General features: G+C 44.1%; 1 protein-coding gene across 6 annotated transcripts in view; it reads right to left on the bottom strand.

Moving 5' to 3' along the window:
- Positions 1-22,627, bottom strand: part of mid1 (midline 1) — a 375,699-nt gene that overhangs the window by 78,682 nt on the left and 274,390 nt on the right. For all 6 annotated transcript variants that reach the window (XM_087992998.1, XM_087993001.1, XM_087993000.1 and 3 more), the window contains exon 3: positions 6,006-6,101. In XM_087992998.1, coding sequence (XP_087849124.1) covers positions 6,006-6,101 — 96 coding nt within the window. The remainder of the gene's footprint in view (positions 1-6,005; positions 6,102-22,627) is intronic.

Here is a 22,627-nt window from a genome sequence, read left to right as displayed (position 1 = left end):
CTTGCTGAGAGAAAAAAAATGCCCTCACATCGTTCATTTTTATCATACACAACAAAACAAAACAGCAAATGTTTCACAATGGTAAATTCTTTCCAGCAAATGAAGTCCCTTGTTGAACTGTTGTCACTATTTAACACAGGAAATACACCAACAGCAATGAGATAATGACAAGATGATGGGTTCTGAGGAAGGATCACGCGAACTGAAACATTCACTCCGATTTCTCTCCCCAGATGCTGCCTGACCTGCTGCGCTTTTCCAGCGACACATTTTCGGACCTGCTCAGGGCACTCCAGTGCTTGGGTGTTGCTACTAGCATCTGTTGCAGATTTATTGACAGAGATTTATTGCTGGGAGTAATCAGACTCTATTATCATTGTATCATGACACTATCAGGATGCCAGATTGAACTAGATGCTTCTTTTTGTCTAGCACTGATTGTGATGTTCCTCCTTTGTACTGGATTCAGTTGGAATCTCACATGAAGATGTTATTAACAACAACACAAACTTTTCTGCCACTGTTTTCCCCAGTACATTTGACGACTGGTTCATTGTAGTGGTGAGAACAATATTTTATTCCTTCGTGGGATGTGGGTGTCACTGATATAGTATGTCTAACTGCCCTTAAAATGAGTGGCTTGCTCAGGCTATTCAAAGGGCAGTTACAGGTCTACTACAGGGCTGTGGGTCAGGAGTCACGTGTAAGTTGGAGCAGGAAGTGAATGGCAGTTTTCTTTCCTACTTTACATTGGTGAACCAAATGGGCTTTTATAACATTTGACAATACATTTGTGACCATCTTTACTGAGACTAGCTTTCAATTCCAGATTTTAGGACTAGAATTTAAGTTGCGTCAGTTGACATTGTGGGATTTGAACCAGTGCCTGAACGGATGTCCACACAGTCTGGGCCTGTGGATTATGAGCAGCACTATCACTGTGTCACCATCTTCCCATTTCCCCACATCTCTTTTTTTTTGTTGTGCTGTGAGTAACACGGCATAAAATACAGCCTTAAATAGTTTCCAAAGTGGTTTTTGCTGCCAAACTTGACACCCAGAGATTAGAGAGTGTAGAAAGTCAAAGAGTCATGCAGCACCGAAATGGTCTCTTTGGTCCAACTTGTCCATGCTGACCAAGTTTCCCAAGAGGTAGAGGGAAGAGAAGAGAGAGAGAGGGAAGAGAAGAGAGAGAGAGAAAGAAAGAGAGAAAGAAAGAGAGAAAGAAAAAGAGAGAGAAAGAGAGAAAGAAAGAGAGAAAGAAAGAAAAGAAAGTGAGAGAGATAGCAGAGAGATAGGAGAGAGAAGGGGAAAGCAAGAGGGGGGAGAGAGAGAGAGAGAGAGAGAGAGAAGGAGTACAGGAAAGGAGAGAAGCGAGAGTAGAGAAGGAAAGAGAGAGAGGTCAGTTTGATCATGCTACATTCCCGTAAGACAAATTAGATTAAAGCTTACCCGCTTATATTAGACCAATCAAGTAATTTACTCTGAGTTATTTAGGTTTAGTTTCCAGGGATAAATCAACTTGTTGATTTTATTATCAGTAGAATGTAAAAACAAGTTATCTGTCCATACTTATGATGTCCACCAGGGTCTGTGAACTATTAACTAATTCAAACAGGTTCTCACAGCCTACAAAACCCCAGAAGAATTGAATGTGAGTCTATTTGTATATGTGGGTGAGCAGTGCTCGATGAGTGTCGTCCTTCATTAGCTGCGAAGGATTCTGGGATGCTTTTAGTTCATTAAAAAGCCTGTCAGCCCTGAGATTGTTGCCACCTGAGATCTATTCCACGAGTAAGTGCAGATATTGCACCACATCCTCTGCATTCTCATTGGAATGGGGTATCAATCATGTGAAGATAATAATGCTTTGTGCTCATAAACAACCCAAATTAACATTGCGATAACAACTGAAATCTGAACATACACTGGCTCTAAACTAGCTATCATGTTCAGACAAACCATTCCATAAAAAGATTCAATTGCAATAACCTCACTCTCTTCCACAGTAGTATTCTACACAGAGGAACACCTTCAGCACAAAACAGGCAGACGCCCTTGTGTCTGTGGAGTTTGGTTCAACCATCAGGACTATGAACACAAGTGTGATGGGTCAGGACATGGTCATACCCATTGTTTATCAGCACTGAGAAAGTAATGTTGGGGTCTGTTCATAGCATCACATATCCACAGCCACCAACAATCTGTTTGTTGATGCTGAAACCAATCCCCCATCCCAAAAGTTACAACTGTCATGTCTCCAGGGGACTCATACTTTTCCTTGGCATCTTTCAGTAGGCAGTGGTGACCAATTCAGAGGTACAGAGTCATAGCGTCATACAGCAAGGAAACAGACCCTTCGATCCAACTCATCCACACCATGCAGACATCCCAATCTGATCCCAGCATTTGGCCCATTTCCCTCCAAACCCTTCCTATTCATATATCCATCCAGATGCCTTCTAAATGTTGCAATTGTACGCCTCCACCATTTCCTCTGGCAGCTCATTCCACACATGTACCACCTTCTGTGTGAAAATGTTATCCCTTAGTTCCTTTTTAAATCTTTCTCTTCTCACCTTAAACCCATGCCCTCTAGATTTGGGCTCCCCCACCCTAGGAAAAAGACCTTGACTATCCACCATATTAATGCCCCTCATGATTTTATAAACCTCTAATGTCACCCCTCAGCCTCCAATGCTTCAGGGAAAACAGCCCCAGCCTATTCAGCCTCTCACTGTACCTCAAATCCTCCAACCCTGGCAACACTCTTGTAGATCTTTTCTGCACCTTCCAGAGTTTAACCACGTTCTTCATCTAGAAGGATGACCAAGTATGCAGTATTCCAAAGGTGGCCTCCCTGATGTCCAGTACAGCCGCAACATGACATCCCAATTCCTGAAGAAGGGCCTGTGCCCGAAACGTCGAATCTCCTGTTCCCTGGATGCTGCCTGACCTGCTGTGCTGTTCCAGCAATAAAGTTTCAACTTTGATCTCCAGCATCTGCAGACCTCACTTTCTCCATCCCAACTCTAATACTCAATGTTATGACCAATGAAGCCAAGGGTGCCAAATGCCTTCTTCACAACCCTGTCTACCTGTGACTCCACTTTTAAGGAACAATGCATATGCACCCATAGGTCTCTATTCAGCAACAGACCCCATGGTCCTACCATTAACTGTATAAGCCCTGCCCTGGTTTGCCTTACCAAAATGCAACACCTCACATTTATCTAAATTAAATCTCATCTGCCACTCCTTGCCCAACTGGCCCATCTGATCAAGGTTCAGTTGTGCTGAGATAACCATCTTCACTGCCCACGCCATCACCAATCTTGGTGTCATCTGCAAACTTACTAACCATTCCTTCTATATTCACATCCAAATCATTTATAAAAAAACAGTGGACCCAGCACTGATTCTAGTGGCACACTGCTAGTCACTCCAGTCTGAAACGCAATACTCCACCACCACCTTCAAGCTAATTTTGTATCCAATTAACTGGCTCCTCCGGATCTCATGTGATCCAACCCTACTCACCAGTCTACCATATTGAACCTTGTCAAATGCTTTGAAGTCCATATAGACAATGTCTACAGCTCTGCCTTCATCAATCTTCTTGGTCACGTCTTCAAAAAACTCAATCAATTTAATGAGACATGATTTCCCACACACAAAACCATGCTGACTATCCCTAATCATTCCTTGGCTTTCCTAATGCAAGTAAATCCCGTCTCTCAGGATGCTCACCACTGATGTCAGACTCATCATTCTATAGTTCCCTGGTTTTTTCGTATCAAACTTTCTTAAATAGTGACACCACATTAGCCAACCTCCAGTCCTCTGGCATCTCACCCATGGCTGTTGACGATAGAAATATCTCAGCAAGGGTCTCAACTATCTGTTCCCTAGCTTCCCACAGAGTTCGAGGAAATATCTGATCTGGTCCAGGGGATTTATGTACTTATAAAATCTCTTTGGATTCCCCTTAATGCTACTTGCCAAAGCTATCTCATGTCCCCATTTTGCCCTCCTGATTTCCCTCTTAAATATACTCCTACTGCCCTTATACACTTCTAAGGATTCACTCAATCTCTGCTGTCTGTACCTGACATATGCTTCATTTGTTTTCTTAACCAGAGCCTCAATTTCTCCAGTCATCCAGCATTCCCTACACCTACCAATCTTGCCCTTCGCACTAACAGGCACAAACTGCCCCTGAACTCTGTCTCAATTTTAAAGGCCTCCCACTTCCCAACCATCTCTTTATCTGTGAATATCTGTCCCCAATCAACTTTAGAAAGTTCTTGCCTCACACCATCAAAATTAGCCTTACTCTAAGTTAGAACTTCAACTTCTAGATTTGGTCTGTCCTTTTCCATAACTATTTAAAAACTAATAGAATTATGATCACTTACCCCAAAGTGCTTACCCACTGACACCTTAGTCACTTGTCCTGCCTTATTTCCCAACAGAAGGACAAGTATTGCTCTTTCTCTAGTAGGTACATCCATATATTGAATAAGAATGTTTGCTTATACACACTTAACAAATCCCTCCCCATCCAAATCCTTAACACAATGACAGTCCCAGTCTATATTTGGAAAGTTAAAATCTCATACCACTACAAGCCATCTTTCTTACAGATATCCGAGATCTCCTTACATATTTGCTTCTTAATTTCTCACTGGGTATTGGGGGGCCTGTCATACAATCCCAATAAGGTGATCATCTCTTCCATATTTCTAAGCTCCACCCAAATAGCTTCCCTGGACAATCTCCCAGGAATATCCTCCTTAAGTACAGCCGTAATGTTTTCCCTAATCAAAAACGCCACTCCGTCTCCTCTCTTGCCTTCCGTTCGATCCTTCCTATAGTATCCATACCTTGGAACATTAAGCGGTCAATCCTGTCTATCCCTGAGCCATGTTTGTGTAATAGCTATGATATCCCAGTCCCATGTTCCCAACCTTGCCTTAAGATCATCTGCCTTCCCTGTCACATCTCTTGCATTGAAGTAAATCCAGTTTACTTTATCAGTCTTACCTCACTCGCTCCCAAGCTCTTTTCTGCCTTGACCAATAGACTCCATACCCCCATCCGTACCCCGTCACCTCCAAATCTATGTACCAACCTCAGCCTTTTCTCTTTTCTCACTTTCGCTTTGGTTATCCCCCCGCCACGCCACCTCTTACTAATTTAAAGCCTCCTGAGTAGCAATAGCAAATTTCCCCACAAGGGTAATGGTCCCCTTCCACTTCAGATGAAACCCATCCCTCTTATAAAGGTCACTTTTACCCCTGAAGAGATCCCAAAGGACCAACGATGTGAATCCTTTGCCCCCCCCCAACCACCACCACCCTCGCACCAGGTCCTCGTCCATACTCGATCCTCCTTGTCCTACTCTCACCAGCACCTTCTTGGATTGTGCTAACTCCACCAGCTCCAGTTGTCGCTGAGCTGACAGCACCAGTGTGGGCTTGCCCATGTTCATCAACTAGATGGTAGCTGTATATCCAAAGACCTTTTGTATGCAAGCTGTGAAGATGGCAGACATGGGCCCTGATAACTGGCAGATTGGCATAATCGGCCATGCTATATGAACACTGATGGTTTGAATGGGGTTTGGAAGAGCCAAGCAGAAATGAAAGACTCAGCTGGTCAAAGGCCACAGAGAAAAGAGAGAGGGGCCAACAAATTATGTATAGTCCAGGTCAGTGTCTTCCTCCACAGCAAATTATCTAGTCAGAGCGGTAATGTTGGGCCACACCAGGCACTATTTAATGCAGTGTTAACGAACATGGCGTAGCTATGGTCTTTTTAGATGAAGGTTTAGGACTTAATTTGACGCAACCTGCTTATGTAACATTTTTTAATCAGCTAACTTAACTGATGTGACATAAAACATGTTCTCATAATACAATATTAATCCTGACTGCTGCATTATTAAACTACACTTCTTGCATCACCCAGCTTGCATTTAGTGAATTGCAGAAAGGACTCACCTCTACATGTTGACAAGTCTGAATTAATCTTCCCATTAGTGTTTCCAGCTCATTGTTCCTCTTAATTAGACTGGCCAGATTCGACTCCAGACTTTGCTGTTTAGGACAGAAATTAAACATAGTTAGTTACAACCTGCACCAGGCACCACAGCCCTATCGCATGGAGAGACAAGTCAGAATGGAACATCGTGAAGGTGTCCCAAAGGAAATTTGTAGGTTTTTGTTTGCAATCCCGACTGGGTCGTGGGTCACTTGCTCTGGCTGGTGGGCCAGAAGCCAAGTGCTTTCAACTTGTCGCTCATGAGTAAAACCACTGTCTGTCACCCACTACATAAACCAATGAACATTCAAATGGGAACTCCCTTTTGCCATCTTCTTCACATAAGTCTTGCCTTGCGGGATGCCTCAACAGAACTCAGCGCTTTTTAAGGGGGAGTTTGCCTGCGAGTGTAGGCTTGTTCCAAATAGTTTCCTTCAACCGCAAAGACCTCATACCTTGTTTGCAGAAATACTGGGGATCAATTATCTTGTACTAACGTGACAATCCTTATTTTATATGCATAGATATATTTTCGTTACATAATGGTTTACACTAACTTCTCTAAAGTGGCTTTAGCTGCAGGAGGTCGCAGTGGTACTCTAAACACTTTACAAAAATTCATTAATAATTGAAAAACACTTCAGCAGTCTGTATCGTAGGACATTATTGAATCATCCAGCAGACATTTCCAAACTGGAGAGAAAATAACTACATGACAATGCTGCTCCTGCACTTCACATTAATCCAGGGCAAAAACAGAGCCTTTTCTGAAATGCAATAGAAATATTAATAAGGCTCTTCATCTGGGGAAAAATATCTCTACATGCCTTCCGCAACTTTTCACAACCTTAAGATGCCCTAACATGCTTTTCATCAATTAAGTGTTCTTGAAAAATAGCTGCTGTTGTAAAACATGAATCATAGCAGTGAATTTACACACAGCAAGTCAGAAATGTGATAATAATCTGCAAATATGTTTTTGTCCGGTTAGTGGAGGAACAAATACTGACATGGAACCCTTCACATCCACCAGAGAGGACCTGCACTCTTGCCACTTAAGGACTCATTTGAAAGGTGGCATCTCTGCCAATGTGCACCTCCCCATCAGCAGTACAGTGGGAGTGTCAGTATGGAAGATGTGCTTTAGATCTGGAGTGGGGCTTGATTCCAGAAGCTTCTGAAAGAACTAAGGATGATCCCGAGTAAGCACAGGTTGACACCCAGGAACAATGATCTCTAACTTGCTCACCAGGAGCTATTTTCCAGATAATTTAAATCATAAAAACACAAATAAAATCATGGAATTTTCCTGTGCCAGGAAGCTCCGAAAGCTAGCGTGCTTCCAATTAAACCTTTTGGACTATAACCCGGTGTTGTGTGATTTTTAATCCTGTGCCAGGGTTTGCTTAGAAATATCTTTGCAATTAGTTCCATTCCCCCTCTCTTTCCCTACAATTTTTTCTTGCTAAAATTGTTCCTCCCGATATACTCCACAAAACAAAACCTCAAAATTCTGAACACTTATTCTTAAACCTTCCCTTAACCTCCTCTCTAAAAAGGAGAGCATCTCCATAATCTTTAACCTCTCCACATTACGAATGACCATCATGCTGACAACATTGCATCTTTCAGGTTAATGGAGTACACATGACACATTGAACCACACGTGCTTGTGAACAACACTGATTTGATGGAAGTGAGAGCCATTTCTTATCTTCTAATCCATAATGCTTAACTAAACTCTACTTTTTGTCATTTACATAAATGATTTGGATGTGAGCATAAGAGGTACAGTTAGTAAGTTTGCAGATGACACCAAAATTGGAGGTGTAGTGGACAGTGAAGAAGGTTACCTCAGATTACAACAGGATCTGGACCAGATGGGCCAATGGGCTGAGAAGTGGCAGATGGAGTTTAATTCAGATAAATGTGAGGTGCTGCATTTTGGGAAAGCAAATCTTAGCAGGACTTATACACTTAATGGCAAGGTCCTAGGGAGTGTTGTTGAACAAAGACTTTGGAGTGCAGGTTCATAGCTCTTTGAAAGTGGAGTCGCAGGTAGATAGGATAGTGAAGAAAGCGTTTGGTATGCTTTCCTTTATTGGTCAGAGTATTGAGTACAAGGGTTGAGAGGTCATGTTGCAGCTGTACAGGACATTGGTTACGCCACTGTTGGAATATTGCGTGCAATTCTGGTCTCCCTCCTAGCGGAAAGATGTTGTGAAACTTGAACGAGTTCAGAAAAGATTTACAAGGACGTTGCCTGGGTTAGAGGATCTGAGCTACAGGGAGAGGCTGAACAGGCTGGGGCTGTTTTCCCTGGAGCGACAGAGGCTGAGGGGTGACCTTATAGAGGTTTACAAAATTATGAGGGGCATGGATAGGATAAATGGACAAAGTCTTTTCCCTGGGGTCGGGGAATCCAGAACTAGAGGGCATAGGTTTAGGGTGAGAGGGGAAAGATATAAAAGAGACCTAAGGGGCAACTTTTTCACGCAGAGGGTGGTACGTGTATGGAATGAGCTGCCAAAGGATGTGGTGGAGGCTGGTACAATTGCAACATTTAAGAGCCATTTGGATGGATATATGAATAGGAAGGGTTTGGAGGGATATGAGGCCGGGTGCTGGCAGGTGGGACTAGATTGGGTTGGGATATCTGGTCGGCATGGACGGGTTGGACCGAAGGGTCTGCTTCCATGCTGTACATCTCTATGACTCTAAACTCTGAGCCAGAGTCTCTGGATTCAAGTCACACACCAGGACCTGATGACCAGGGAGGGGCTGGTCATGACGCAGACTAAACCAGTTGATTCTCAACATGCAAATCTTTCCAGTGGCAGGCAATAAGAGTGGGCATGGTTTCTAGTCAGTCATTTGATTGGAAGTTAATTGGGAGCTTCCACCATCACAAACCAGGATGCAAACTACAAAATGGAAGTCTCTGTTGCCATAGCAGCTCAGAGTGCTATTGGTTGGACTGTTCATGAGGGACTGATTATGCCAACTGCACATGGATTCCAGTGTGGCTAGGGTGGTAGTGGACATACCTCCTTGCCCTCCCCCTGGTGGTGAAGATCAGATCCACCTTCAGCAGGAGGAAAACTTAAGAAGAAGATTGGCATCATGCCTTTAACTTCAAAAGTCAAGGTGCCTTAATTTAAAGAACGTGGTTTCAGTTCAAAGTTGAATCCTATGTTTTTGAGGCTACCTGCATTGCATCAAATTTTTTGGAGGGTTGTTCACCCTGATGCCTAGCAAGATCCCTTATTACATTTTACCAAAACTTGGCTCATTAGCTACCTGTGCAACTGCGAGTCAACTGTTCTTTTTTATTAGCAAAACAGCAGCTTCAGTTATCACCATCACAGATACCAGCTTCAAATATTTTCAGATTTTTAAAACTGTTAACATTTCTCAAACAGTTGTTGTGGTTCTGTTTGCCAGGCTGGGAATTTGTGTTGCAGACGTTTCGTCCCCTGTCTAGGTGACATCCTCAGTGCTTGGGAGCCTCCTGTGAAGCGCTTCTGTGATCTTTCCTCCGGCATTTGTAGTGGTTTGTCTTATGACATAGGACAAACAGGAAGACAGCTAACGATCCGCATCCATGAACACCAACTAGCCACGAAACGACATGACCAGCTATCCTTAGTAGCCACACACGCAGATGACAAGCAACATGAATTCAACTGGGACAACACTACTATTATAGGACAAGCCAAACAGAGAACAGCCAGGGAATTCCTAGAGGCATGGCACTCATCCACAGATTCAATCAATAAGCACATCGACCTGGACCCAATATACCGGCCACTGCAGCGGACAGCTGGAACTGACAACAGGAAGCCACAGATTCAACCCACTACAAATGCCGGAGGAAAGATCACAGAAGCGCTTCACAGGAGGCTCCCAAGCACTGAGGATGTCACCTAGACAGGGGACGAAACGTCTGCAACACAAATTCCCATCTCGGTGAACAGAACCACAACAACGAGCACCCGAGCTACAAATCTTCTCACAAACTTTGAATTTCTCAAACTACCATGTTGCGATTTGGCCGCACATAGGAATAATATGGATGAAAGGCAAATTGACAGAGGGAGACCAAAGGGGTGGATGCAGGGATAGAGGATGGGGGTGGAGGAAGAGCAGCTTACCTTTTCAAATGGCTTTATATTCATGTTAAGCATAGATGAAAGAAAAACAAACAAAAACACAACATTGGCAACCATTCTTTGGACAGCTGTTTAATGAATTCAGCTCTGAAATCTCAGCTCATTGCACACTTGGTTCTGACCCTCAATCTCTCTGCTGTTGCAAGAGTTTTCAATACCCTTTGGGAGGTTATCATTATTCTATTCATCAGGACTACTTTAGGTAATGGTGTATGCTCATTTGGTTTGTTAATATTAACAGAGGGTCCATCTAAAATGTACAGTCTGCCCTGGCTTCAGCCTACTGCCCCCTTGACCATGACCCCACCCCCCACCACCAAACCATCATCTCCCAGACCGTCCATAACCTTATCACCTCGGGTGACCTCCTCCTACTGCCCCCTTGACCATGACCCCACCCCCAACTCCAAACCATCATCTCCCAGACCGTCCATAACCTCATCACCTCGGGTGATCTCCCATCCACCGCCTCCAACCTCAGTCCCACAACCCCGCACCTCCCGCTTCTACCTCCTGCCCAAAATCCACAAACCTGACTGCCCCGGCCGACCCATTGTCTCCGCCTGCTCCTGCCCCACCGAACTCATCTCTGCGTACCTTGACACCGTCCTGTCCCCCTTAGTCCAAGAACTCCCCACCTACGTTCGGGACACCACCCATGCCCTCCACCTGCTCCATGATTTTCGCTTCCCCGGTCCCCAACGCCTTATTTTCACCATGGACATCCAGTCCCTGTACACCTCCATCCCCCATCACGAAGGACTCAAAGCCCTCCGCTTCTTTCTTTCCCGCCGTACCGACCAGTACCCTTCCACTGACACCCTCCTTCGACTGACTGAACTGGTCCTCACCCTGAACAACTTCTCTTTCCAATCCTCCCACTTCCTCCAAACGAAAGGAGTAGCCATGGGCACCCGCATGGGCCCCAGCTATGCCTGCCTCTTCGTAGGATATGTGGAACAATCCATCTTCCGCAACTACACTGGCCCCACCCCCCACCTTTTCCTCCGCGACATCGATGACTGTATCGGTGCCGCCTCGTGCTCCCACGAGGAAGTTGAACAGTTCATCCACTTCACCAACACCTTCCACCCCGACCTCAAATTCACCTGGACAGTCTCAGATTCCTCCCTCCCCTTCCTCGACCTTTCTATTTCTATCTCAGGCGACCGAATCAACACGGACATCTACTACAAACCGACCGACTCCCACAGCTACCTGGACTACACCTCCTCCCATCCTGCCCCCTGTAAAAACGCCATCCCATTCTCCCAATTCCTTCTACTCCGCCGCATCTGCTCCCAGGAGGACCAGTTCCAAAAACGCACAACCCAGCTGGCCTCCTTCTTCAAGGACCGCAATTTCCCCCTGACGTGGTCGACGATGCCCTCCACCGCATCTCTTCCACTTCCCGCTCCTCCGCCCTTGAACCCCACCCCTCCAACCGCCACCAGGACAGAACCCCACTGGTCCTCACCTACCACCCCACCAATCTCCATGTACAGCGCATCATCCGCCGTCATTTCCGCTACCTCCAAACGGACCCCACCACCAAGGATATATTTCCCTCCCCTCCCCTATCAGCATTCCGTAAAGACCACTCCCTCCGTGATTCCCTCGTCAGATCCACACCCCCCACCAACCCAACCTCCACTCCCGGCACCTTCCCCTGCAACCGCAGGAGGTGCAAGACTTGCGCCCACACCTCTCCCCTCACCTCCCTCCAAGGCCCCAAAGGAAACTTCCTTATCCGCCACAGATTCACCTGCACCTCCACACATATCATCTATTGCATCCTCTGCACCCGATGTGGCCTCCTCTATATTGGGGAGACAGGCCGGCTACTTGCGGAGCGTTTCAGAGAACACCTCTGGGATACCCGGACCAACCAACCCAACCACCCTGTAGCTCAACATTTCAATTCCCCCTCCCACTCCACCAAGGATATGCAGGTCTTTGGACTCCTCCATCGTCAGACCACAACAAAACGACGGTTGGAGGAAGAACGCCTCATCTTCCGGCTAGGAACCCTCCAACCACAAGGGATGAACTCGGATTTCACCAGTTTCCTCATTTCCCCTCCCCCCACCCTGTCTCAGTCAAATCCATCAAATTCAGCACCGCCTTCCTAACCTGAGATCTTCTTCCCGAACTCTCCGCCCCCACCCCAGTCTGACCTATCACCCTCACTTGACCTCTTTCCACCTATCACATTTCCGACGCCCCTCCCCCAAGTCCCTCCTCCCTACCTTTTATCTTAGCCTGCTGGACAAACTTTCCCCATTCCTGAAGAAGTGCTTATGCCTGAAACGTCGATTCTCCTGTTCCCTGGATGCTGCCTGACCTGCTGCGCTTTTCCAGCAACACATTTCCAGCTCCTTCAGCCTGTAGAGACCTGTACGTCAGTGCTGCTCATTCCCAGGACAGAAACACATGTCAATTCTCACCTTCTGCTTAATGGCACCATAGTAGGAAATACCAGAGACCCTCAAAAGGATCAGGTGGAATATCTTTGGAGCAGGGACTCTATGGGTAAACTGGACAGCATTTAAAATAGAATACAAGGGAAGGCAGACCAACATAAATACAAGCACACCATACTGTGCCTGTATTTATGGCCAGGAACATGCATAAAGGACATCCAAAGATACAAATGTTCAGAAATACAGATGGACACTCAGAAACACACACAAACAAACAAGCACACAGACACATATATTTATTCCGATACTGAAAAAGAAATAGCAAATGAATGACGGTAAAGAAATAAGTGCCTTACAGATGCAATGTGAAATTCAGAGCTACAGATCAACTGCTTTCAACACCACAACTTCAACCCTGTTGGCACAGCAAATGGCATTTACAGCAGCAAATTCCAGGCACAGAAACATCACTGAGCAGGCACCTAGTGTACTCAAACAGTGGTATGATGCAATAGCATATGAACATAGGAAGTGTCATTCAACTCCCTAAGCCTAGTCAGTTACTTTCTGAAGTCATGAAGCTAGATAAAAGTTAAACAGCCCTTCTCTTCCTAAAGCAACTTTAGGTAAAAGAGTCAGTCACCAACTCCTGCGCTTGTAACCTCCATTCCAGAGTTAAAGTCCGCATAACAGCTGATCGTGGCTTTCAAAATACTGGCAATTGTTGCTGCATCAGGATTGTGGGGATTTTCTCACTACCTTGCCTAGTATAGACCTGTGTTCCAATACTGCCTTTGACCAATATTGCCCCACCATTTGTGGATGCCAATGTTATTGGCATGATCACCACTGTCAACAGGAATCTATAAAGCAAAAAATCCGCAATTCATGAGAAATGCTCAAGTTTGATGGAATCTACAGTCCTGAATGAGGAGGGAGACGACTTATGCAATTTTTCAATCCCAAGCTGTTTCCCTTTTAGTAGGTAGAGTAGAAAGCAAAGCAATTAACCAAAATCTTTACAAATCACTGCTGGAGCCTCAACCAACATCTGGCACCTAATTCAGTGCGCCATCCTTTATAAATGACGTCAAGGCCTCGGAGGAGATTTAGCAGAATGGTAGCAGGATACTGGGTACCAGTTACATGGAGAGACTAAAAAACCTCAAGCTGGAGAAAAAAAAAAGGTTTTATAGAGGATTTCAAAATTAGCGAACGTTAGCCTGACCAAGGAGAAAACATTTCTTTGAGAATCAGAAGACACAAATTTAAAATAATTGGTAAGAACGAGTGAGTGAGATTGATTTACACGGCCAAGTTGCTAATCATCTGCAATGCACTGCTTGATAGTGTATGGAGGCGATTCAATAAGAACTTCCAAAATTAAGCCCCGTTATGGAAAACCAGGGAAACTGCAAGGTGTGGGGAAAGAGCAAGGAGGGTAGCTCTAATTGACGAGTTCTTTCAAAGAGCCAACACAGGCAGTTTGGGTCGAACGGCCTCCTTTTGTATTCATATTCAATGATAGCTGGGACAGTAAGTTCACCAAGCCCATGCCAGGGCTGTCCATCTGCTGAGCAGCAGCCACATCTTCCTCAGTCTCTGTTCCTGTCAGACCGATGTGAGATGAATCATCCTGTACAAGCCTGCAGAGTCCTGCCTCCGGGCTGGTACACGTTTGAATTGCGCGGAAGTTAAATGGTGCAGAGAGGCTTGCTGGAGAGACAGCTCCTCAGTTCAGATGTGATCACTTTTAACAAGAGATGGGCAAATGATGAAGTCGACCCACGCAGCATTGGCGAGCAGACCGTATGGACTGTAACACAGCACCTCACGACTTCGCAAGTGCTAACAAATTCTGTGCGATGATGGTTTTGCTTCTCATACAGTCACTTGCGTGTCTGCAGCCTGTACATCACAGGTAATGGCTTTCCAACTACAGTAACGTTTCCGACATGAGGGGAGAGGTGGGACTGTCTTGCTATCTCCAGTCAGACTCCCGCTTTCATTTTACACAGATGAATGCAAGTTTTAGTGTGCACATTTCAGGAAGGGTAAAATTGCAAGTTCTTGGTTTTACCCAAGTTCTTACAAGGTGATTTTAGATTTGAATGCATTTTACCTGTTAACTCATTATTTGAATAATTATACTTGCTCTTTAACCTTAGCTTACTGACTCTGAGTTGCCATTAATTCTTCCTGCTGTACTGATTCTCTTCCATGTTCATCATTCCTTTTGCAATACATTTATATATGGTCGTCTCTACATATGGTGGCCTTTACCATGCAATGTTGGCTAATCCATACAAACTGCAGTCAACAGCCAGTTCTGATGAGATGTCACAGATCTTATGCATGAACTCTGCTTCTCTCTCTACAGATGCTGCCAGACCTGCTGAGTATTTCCAGCATTTTCCCATTTTTATTTAAGTCAACAGACAACAGCTGGTAGGTATGGCTGCCTCTATATAACCATTTTCCCTACATACAGCATCTCTTTCTTTATAATATTCTCATGCCGCAAGTTTCTACATGTGGCAGGATATATTTATTCAAGTTCATACGCATTTCATGACATTTCTTTATGGTCTGAAATTTTCTTTAACATATTTCTGAGGTTGACCTAGACTGTGACCCTACAGTGACCTCCACTGTTGGCCTGCTATTCTTCCTCTGCCCCTGGCTATTAGTAACTTACTGTTTTGCTTCCCTTTGATATCCTCCCATCATTAGGAACAAACGCCTGATCTTGATCTCTCAGTCTTGGTCTCCTGCTTTCTCACGTGGGTTTTTTTCCCTTGAATTATTTTGAACAAGACAAAAGGGACGTTAGACATTTAAGTGATAATGTTATGCCTGGTATCCGCAGGCACTTTATGTCTCGTGGTGCCCACCCATTGTGAAGGCACACAAAGACAGTCCCATCCTGTGGATACTGGTAGTGTTCTTGGTCTCATGTGCTGAAAAAACTATTTAGAACCTGCTGAGATGAGGAAAAATTCACTTTATTTATCTAACATCTTCACTATGGCTTCATCTTGCCATGAGGTGTTAAGACAGAACAAAAATATGTGATGTTCCTGTAATGATGTCTACTCTATTTAATTGGTGGTTCCTCACAGACTGGGGGTGACTCGTTTCCACTCTCAGGGTGTGAGCCTGTAGCTGGCTGTACACACTGATGCAGCTACAGTGGTCTCTGCTACCCTGGAGGCAGGTTGAGGGGGTCATGGGAAGGGGTGGGTGAGGGAGAGGCGTTGGTATGGCAGCTGTTACCCCCCCCCCCCGCTCCCGACAGCAAGTCTCAAGGTGCTCGACGCTTTCCCGGATGCTGCTCCTCCACTTTGGACGGTCATGGCCCAGTGACTGCCAGGTGTCGGTGGGAATGCTGCACTTCCCCAGTGAGGCATTGAGGGTATCCCTGAAGCATTTCCTCTGTCCACCTGGGGCTTGCCTGCTGTTTCAGAGCTGGGAGTACACCATCTGCACGGGGAGAGTCAACGATGTGCCCAGGCATAGTAGCCGATCATGGGCTATGGCCCATATCACACAACAAGTATCCTGACAAATCCAGAGATGTACTGGAGAAGAGTGGCAGGGGACTCCTGTAGATGACGACCTTAGCCAAGTCCAGGTAATGATCCCATTAACCTACAAAGCTGCTCCTTTGACCTGTCTATCTGCGTCATGACACACCAAGGAGTCCATTAGAGAGTGTGCACACCTCACAGCAACGAAAAGCCACATGCCACTGCTTACACAGCTGTTTTGCAAGCTCAGAAACTTTCTCAGCAGCAATATTTCAGCAGCAGCATTTAATCTATACTGTGCCTCAAACAGCTTCAACAAATCGTGAACGAGAGTAAAGACGCGCATCTGAATCTGGAAAGATTGTGACTCTGAGAAGATACTTAAAGCTTCATCTCAAACGGAGTTGTAAAAAGGCAGGAAGTGAAGGCAGGAAGGGAGACATACTCCGAGAACAAAGCTGATGTGGGTTGGAGGTTCGTGGAGCGAGTGAAGGTGAATTGAAAAAATGGGAAGTCGCACAGAAATTGTCATGAAAAGAGGTAAACAATTGGAAAGGGATATCAATAACTGAAAACAACAACATAAATTGGAGTGGGATAAATTCAATGAGAGGATTTGTAGCTGAGATTTAGAACGTACTGGGACATTACAGAGATAAATAAGGGTAAGAACACAGGGAGATTTCACAAGCCAAGTGTTGAAGAATCAGACTCCAATGCAGGTCAGAATGGAATACATTTTTTTTAATGTATTTGTAGCGACTTGAGTTGTAATTACTAAGGTATATCCTTTGGATTGTATTAATAAATTGCACTTTTATGAAAAGCCACAAGATATGACTGTTGATGCGTTTAGCGGGACATCAGTGAGGGAGATGGCTCTGCAGCATTTGAATCACAAACAGTTAAGAAAAAAGTGCAATGTTATTGGGCACCCCACATTTCCTGTGTTCCTTAAGCACTTGGATAGAGCTCAACAAAAGCAGTCTGGATCCTGTTCCACTTTGGTCAAACAAAGCCATAAACTGGTATTTGGGGTATTTTGTGATATTACTCCAGTTACACCCACAGGCACTGTAGGAATGTGGGCTGGTAAAGTCTGCAACGGCATACGGTGCTTTGTAGGCACTGACAGATTAGCATATTCCTTACAGGAGTGAAAATCTAATCTTTGAATGCAGCTGTATATGTTGACCGCGAAGGTGTAAGCACATGAGCACTAACGTGACCTACTGACTCGGCTGCAACACAAATTGTTTCTCTGCTTCTTCTGTTCCAGGAGCCCAGTATTGGGCCCAAATTCCTTCTCAACCACATCCTTCTCATAATGGATCCTATAAAGTTTATCTGATTAACCACAGAACCAGTTTTAGCCAGCTGTTATCTATTCCTTTGAAAATCACGCTTCCATTGCCTTAGATGCCAGAGACAGAACTGAAACGTACAGAAGGAGTTTGCTGTTTTCAAAGGAATGCTGCTATTGAGCTGAATAGGAGAAATGCAGCTTTGAATATTCTGGAAGGTTAACTAGCACAAGTTGCGAAGCCTCACCATTCGTTGTGCTCCAGAAGCTTCATGTCTCCTACCTGGGGAATCTGACGACAATATCAAAAAACGCTGCATAACTTTTTAAATTGCAGCTTGGCCGATGTCAAGATTCATTGCTTCACAACCAAAGGGTAAACAAATCTCAGATTGACTTTCTTCCACAAAAAAAAGATGGCTGAGAGAAAGAGTTTTGTGAGGTAAGGGTATTAGGAGATTTGGAGTTAAGATGGGTAACTGGTGTTGAAGTACAGCACAACCATAGGGGTAACAGAATGGCTTTTGTGGGCTGAATGGCCTAGGAGGCATCGCTGACCACAGCCAACCACTTTAAAATATACCCATTATCCCTATTTGCATTCTCTCATTCCTTACCTCCTAACCAATTCCTTTTCCATGTTAATACATTTCCTACAATTGGGTATTGTCTCATTTTAATTAAACACAGACGGTCTGATCAAATACCTTCTGGAAGCCCATATGAATAACATTCTTAAACACTCCCTTACACAGGCCACATCACTAACCAGCGAGAGACAACAGCATCATCACTAATAACATCCGTAATATCAACAGGAAGTGAAATCTCATCAGGAACATAATCAAGACCAGGGAGAAACACGTGACACATCGCCAGGACAACGTACCAACCTATCACAGAGTGATGCCTATGAAGTGCAACATTCCACCACCCAAGCAGTACTGGGAGTAATACTTTTGAGAAAATAAAACAAACCATAAAAGAGTTTTGAGGTGTTCAGTTTAATTATAGAAGTCAATTTAAAAAGAAGTTCAATGATTGAAACAGTTTTCTTGATACATAGCAGCATTTTTTTTTTAAACAACCACTATATTATTCTGAAATTAGTTAAGGACTACAGTGTTATCTGCATCCAAAATGCCACATCACTCACTAACTGAACTGCAGGCAGCATATGGAGTGTTGATGGATCTGTCTGTAGCACATGGTGTGATTTGAGAAATACGTTTGACTGAGCTCCAACATTTCAGTCTTAAAAATGTGTAACTCTTTCAAATTTGAGAACGAGAAAATGTAACCGGTTTATTTCTGAATCAAGAATTCAATAAATGGCAGCCTTGCCAGAGACAGTCCATATCCTGGAGAATGATTTTTTTTTAAAAAAGAAAACTGATGCTGAGGAAATTCAAGGCCAGCAAAATAACAGCAAAGAGGTGCAATAGAAATTGTTAACACTGCATTTACTGCTCTGCTGTTTTCCAGAGAGTTTCTGGATTTAATTCTAGTTAGTTCAGCATTTGAATTAACATGAAAGCCGAGATGTTTCCCATTATATCAATCACTAGGTCAAAACAAGATAATGAATTCTTGCCCACTGGTGACACCCACATTTTCAGAATGAACATAAAGAAAAGTAGTTAGAATTTACTCTGTCGGAGCAAATTACTGCAGATGTTAGAATCGGTACTGAAAATAAAAAATGCTGGAGATCACAGCAGGTCAGACAGCATCCATGGAGGGAGAGCAAGCTAACCTTTCAAATCTAGATGACTTTTCATCAGAAAACTTACTTTGTCCAAGATTAGACAACTTTGAGGGAGGGGTTTCAGTCATTATCTTTGAGAATGTAAAGACCAATAACAACCTCATTAAAGGGACTTAAGCATTTTGAGAGGTCCTGGTTTTAATTAAATGAGACATTTCTCTATTTGACACAGCGTCCTCGTGGAAGCAGGTTCAATACCTTCATGAAAATATGTTTGTGAAGATTCTTTCCAATCTGGAGCAGGGATGGAACCTAAGGCAACTGAAGCGCTCCAAAATGCCAAAATGAGACTTTTTCAACATTTCAAACCCAGGCCAGTTTTATAATCATGGAGATGCTCTGCCTATTCCAGGATAGGTGTATAGTAACCAACAGCACTGCACCCCAACAAAAGAGCCATTGCTATTTGGGATGGGTGTGGTTAGGAGAAAGGGAAAAAGCCTTAAGACAGGAGGGGCCCACAGATTCTGAAACTCCCAGCACCTCCACCTGGTCCACAAGGTAATCTTGGAAGCGCAAATAAAATAATTTACCCTCTTAGAATCCCTACAGTACAGAAACAGGCCATTCAGCCCACACCAACACCCCACAGAACATCCAAACCAGACCTAACCCTCCCACCCTATAAGTCTGCATTTCCTATGGCTAACCCACCTAACCTGCACACTACAGGCAATTTTGCATGGTCAACTCACCTAACCCACACCTTTGGACTGTGGGAGGAAACCCACGCAGACATGGGGAGAAAGTGCAAACCCCACACAGTCGCCCAAATCCAACCCGGGTCCCTGGTGCTGTGAGGCAGCAGTGCTAACCACTGAGCCACCATGCCATCCCTCTTCTGTGCCTACTGTTCCCTGGCAACCAATGTTCCTGACAAGTCCGGCAGTGGGTGACAACTGCATGACAAAACGTTACATCATTGTCAAAGGTTGATTTGCGTCATCACTCTGTAATGATGGCTTCTCAATGATGGCTAGTACTTTGCTGGTGTGGGTGCGGGATGAGTGGATTGGGGAGGTTAATATACTGTTCAAAGGACAGCTGCTTCCCTTTCATGTCTGATGTTTGTAGAGAAGGGGTTGAAAGTTGGGAATGGAGTGAGAGTTCTCCTTCTTTGAAGCTTCAGAGAATTTCTTTATAAAATATGTGAAATCTGCGTAGGATTACACAAAATATACAGGAGAGGAATTGGCTAATGAACTTAATTAGTTCACATTGAAGGTTTATTGTCCTTAATCTCCCCAGCCAAATTTGCCGTTGTGATCCTCATATTCTTATCTAGCATCCCATCTTATCCATCTATACTACTCACTTCAGCCATTCCCACCGAGAGGGAGTTCCACGTTCTCACCCAGGTTCTTAATTCGCTGTTGGATTGCTGGTTGACCATTGTATTCTGATGGTCTCTGCTGTTGTTCACAAGAGGAAAGTTCTCCCTGCAACCATGCCATCAAAGCTTCCCTTTTTCGTTTTAGAGGCTTCTATAAGGTCGTCCCAGTTTTCTTTCAATACGAGAACAATGACCTACTCTTGACAATCCTTTCCAGATCCGGACACCCACCCACATCTGGTAAAATCCTTGCAATCTTTTTCTGCTCCCTCTCCAGTGCCTCTGTCATCTTTGTAATCTAACAAACAGAACTGCACTCTGTACTGTAAGTATGCTGTAACCAAATTTCAACAGCTTCCCTCCTTTGTTTTAACTCTGGAGTTAAAGAAACTCGTTGTTTCGTTTTGTTTAAATGGATTCACTAACCTTTGGTACAATTTTTACTGGTTGCTATATTTCTACATTTACTCCCATCTCACCTGGTGCTGCACTTTCCAAGTAATAAGCTGCCTGCCTGTTCTACCCACTCAATGCATGGCCTCACATTTATACGCTGTTCCTCATTTGCCAATTATTTGTGCATACAGCCAGTTTATTAATGTCCTCCTATAGTATGTGGTATGTTCTCTTCAGTGCTGACTAACCACCCCCCAAGTTTAGAAATTGTGGTTTTCTTTTCAGGGTCCAATCGTAAATGCATAGTGAGAACAGCAGTGTGGTCAGGAGGAGATAGTGAGGACTGCAGATGCTGCAGAGTTGGAGTGTGGTGCTGGAAAGGCACAGAAAGTCAGGCAGCATCTGAGGAATATGATGAAGAGCTTATGCCCGAAACATCGAGTCTCCTGCTCTTCGGATGCTGCCTGACCTGCTGTGCTTTTCCAGCAACACAGTCCCAGCAGTGTCGTCAGCCCTGATTCACTTCACACCTTCTGCCACTCTGAGTAATAACCCTCTACTCCCTCAATCTGCTCGTGCTCTTGAACTGTCCAGTAACAATCCATTCTGCTACTTGTCCCTAATCCGATTTGTTAAGCCATTCTAAGACCCCTTCGAGGCCTGGGTTCAAGTCTCACCTGCTCCAGTGGTGTGTAATACCATCTCTGAACAGGTTAAATTAAACAACACAATTATCAGGCCCCTTCTGAAAATCCAGATAAATTGCATTTATATGCATTAGTCTCTTTGTTACTGCTGTAAAAGGGGGAAAAAAATAAGTAAAGTTGATTTGGGAAGATTTTCTTTTTGAAATCCATGTTTATTATTTGCTATTATATTTTTGTTGATGTTCTTGTTCCTCTCCTTTAGTATGAATTCCATTATCTTTCCTAACACAGATATTAAGCAGAATTGTTTATAGTTCACCCCGGACATGTACAGACCCCTCCTTCTCAAATATAGGAATTACATTAACGATGATCCAATTCTCTGGCAATCCACCTTTTTCTAAGTAAGTGTTATGTACAAATGATAATATTATTTGAAAATACGTAGATGCAATCCATCTGATTCTTCTTTGAGTTTGGTTAGTTTATTCAATGCATCACCAATCTTTATGTTCCAGAGTAAAGACCGAAATAAAATGAATATTCAACATCTCTGCTACCTCTCTATGGCCACCTGTGAATTATCCTATTTACCCTCAAATGGTCCTATTCCTATCTATTCTTTAGAATCATAGAGATATACAGCACAGAAATAGACCCTTCAGTCCAACTCATCCATGCTGACCAGATATCTGAAATTCATCTAGTCCCACTTACCAGCTTTTGGCCCATATCCCTCTAAACCCTTCCTTTTCATATACCCATCTGGATGCCTTCTAAACGTTGTAATTGTACCAGCCTCCACCACTTCCTCTGGCAGGTCATTCCATACACACACCACACTCTAAGTGAAAACATTGCTCCTGAGCTCCTTTTAAATCTTTCCCCTCTCACCCAAAACCAATGCATTCTAGTTTTGGACTCACATTTTGCAAATAAGACCTTGTCTATTTACCTTATCCATGCCCCTCATGATTTTATGAACCTTTGTAAGGTCAACTCTCAGCTTC

This window comes from Chiloscyllium plagiosum, unplaced genomic scaffold (genome assembly GCF_037043375.1).
Source record: "Chiloscyllium plagiosum isolate Xiang-an unplaced genomic scaffold, Cpla_swu_hap1 HiC_scaffold_12, whole genome shotgun sequence".
Classification (NCBI taxonomy): domain Eukaryota; kingdom Metazoa; phylum Chordata; class Chondrichthyes; order Orectolobiformes; family Hemiscylliidae; genus Chiloscyllium; species Chiloscyllium plagiosum.
Note: the sequence above shows the minus strand (reverse complement) of the source record. Positions and strands in the feature narration are given on the sequence as shown.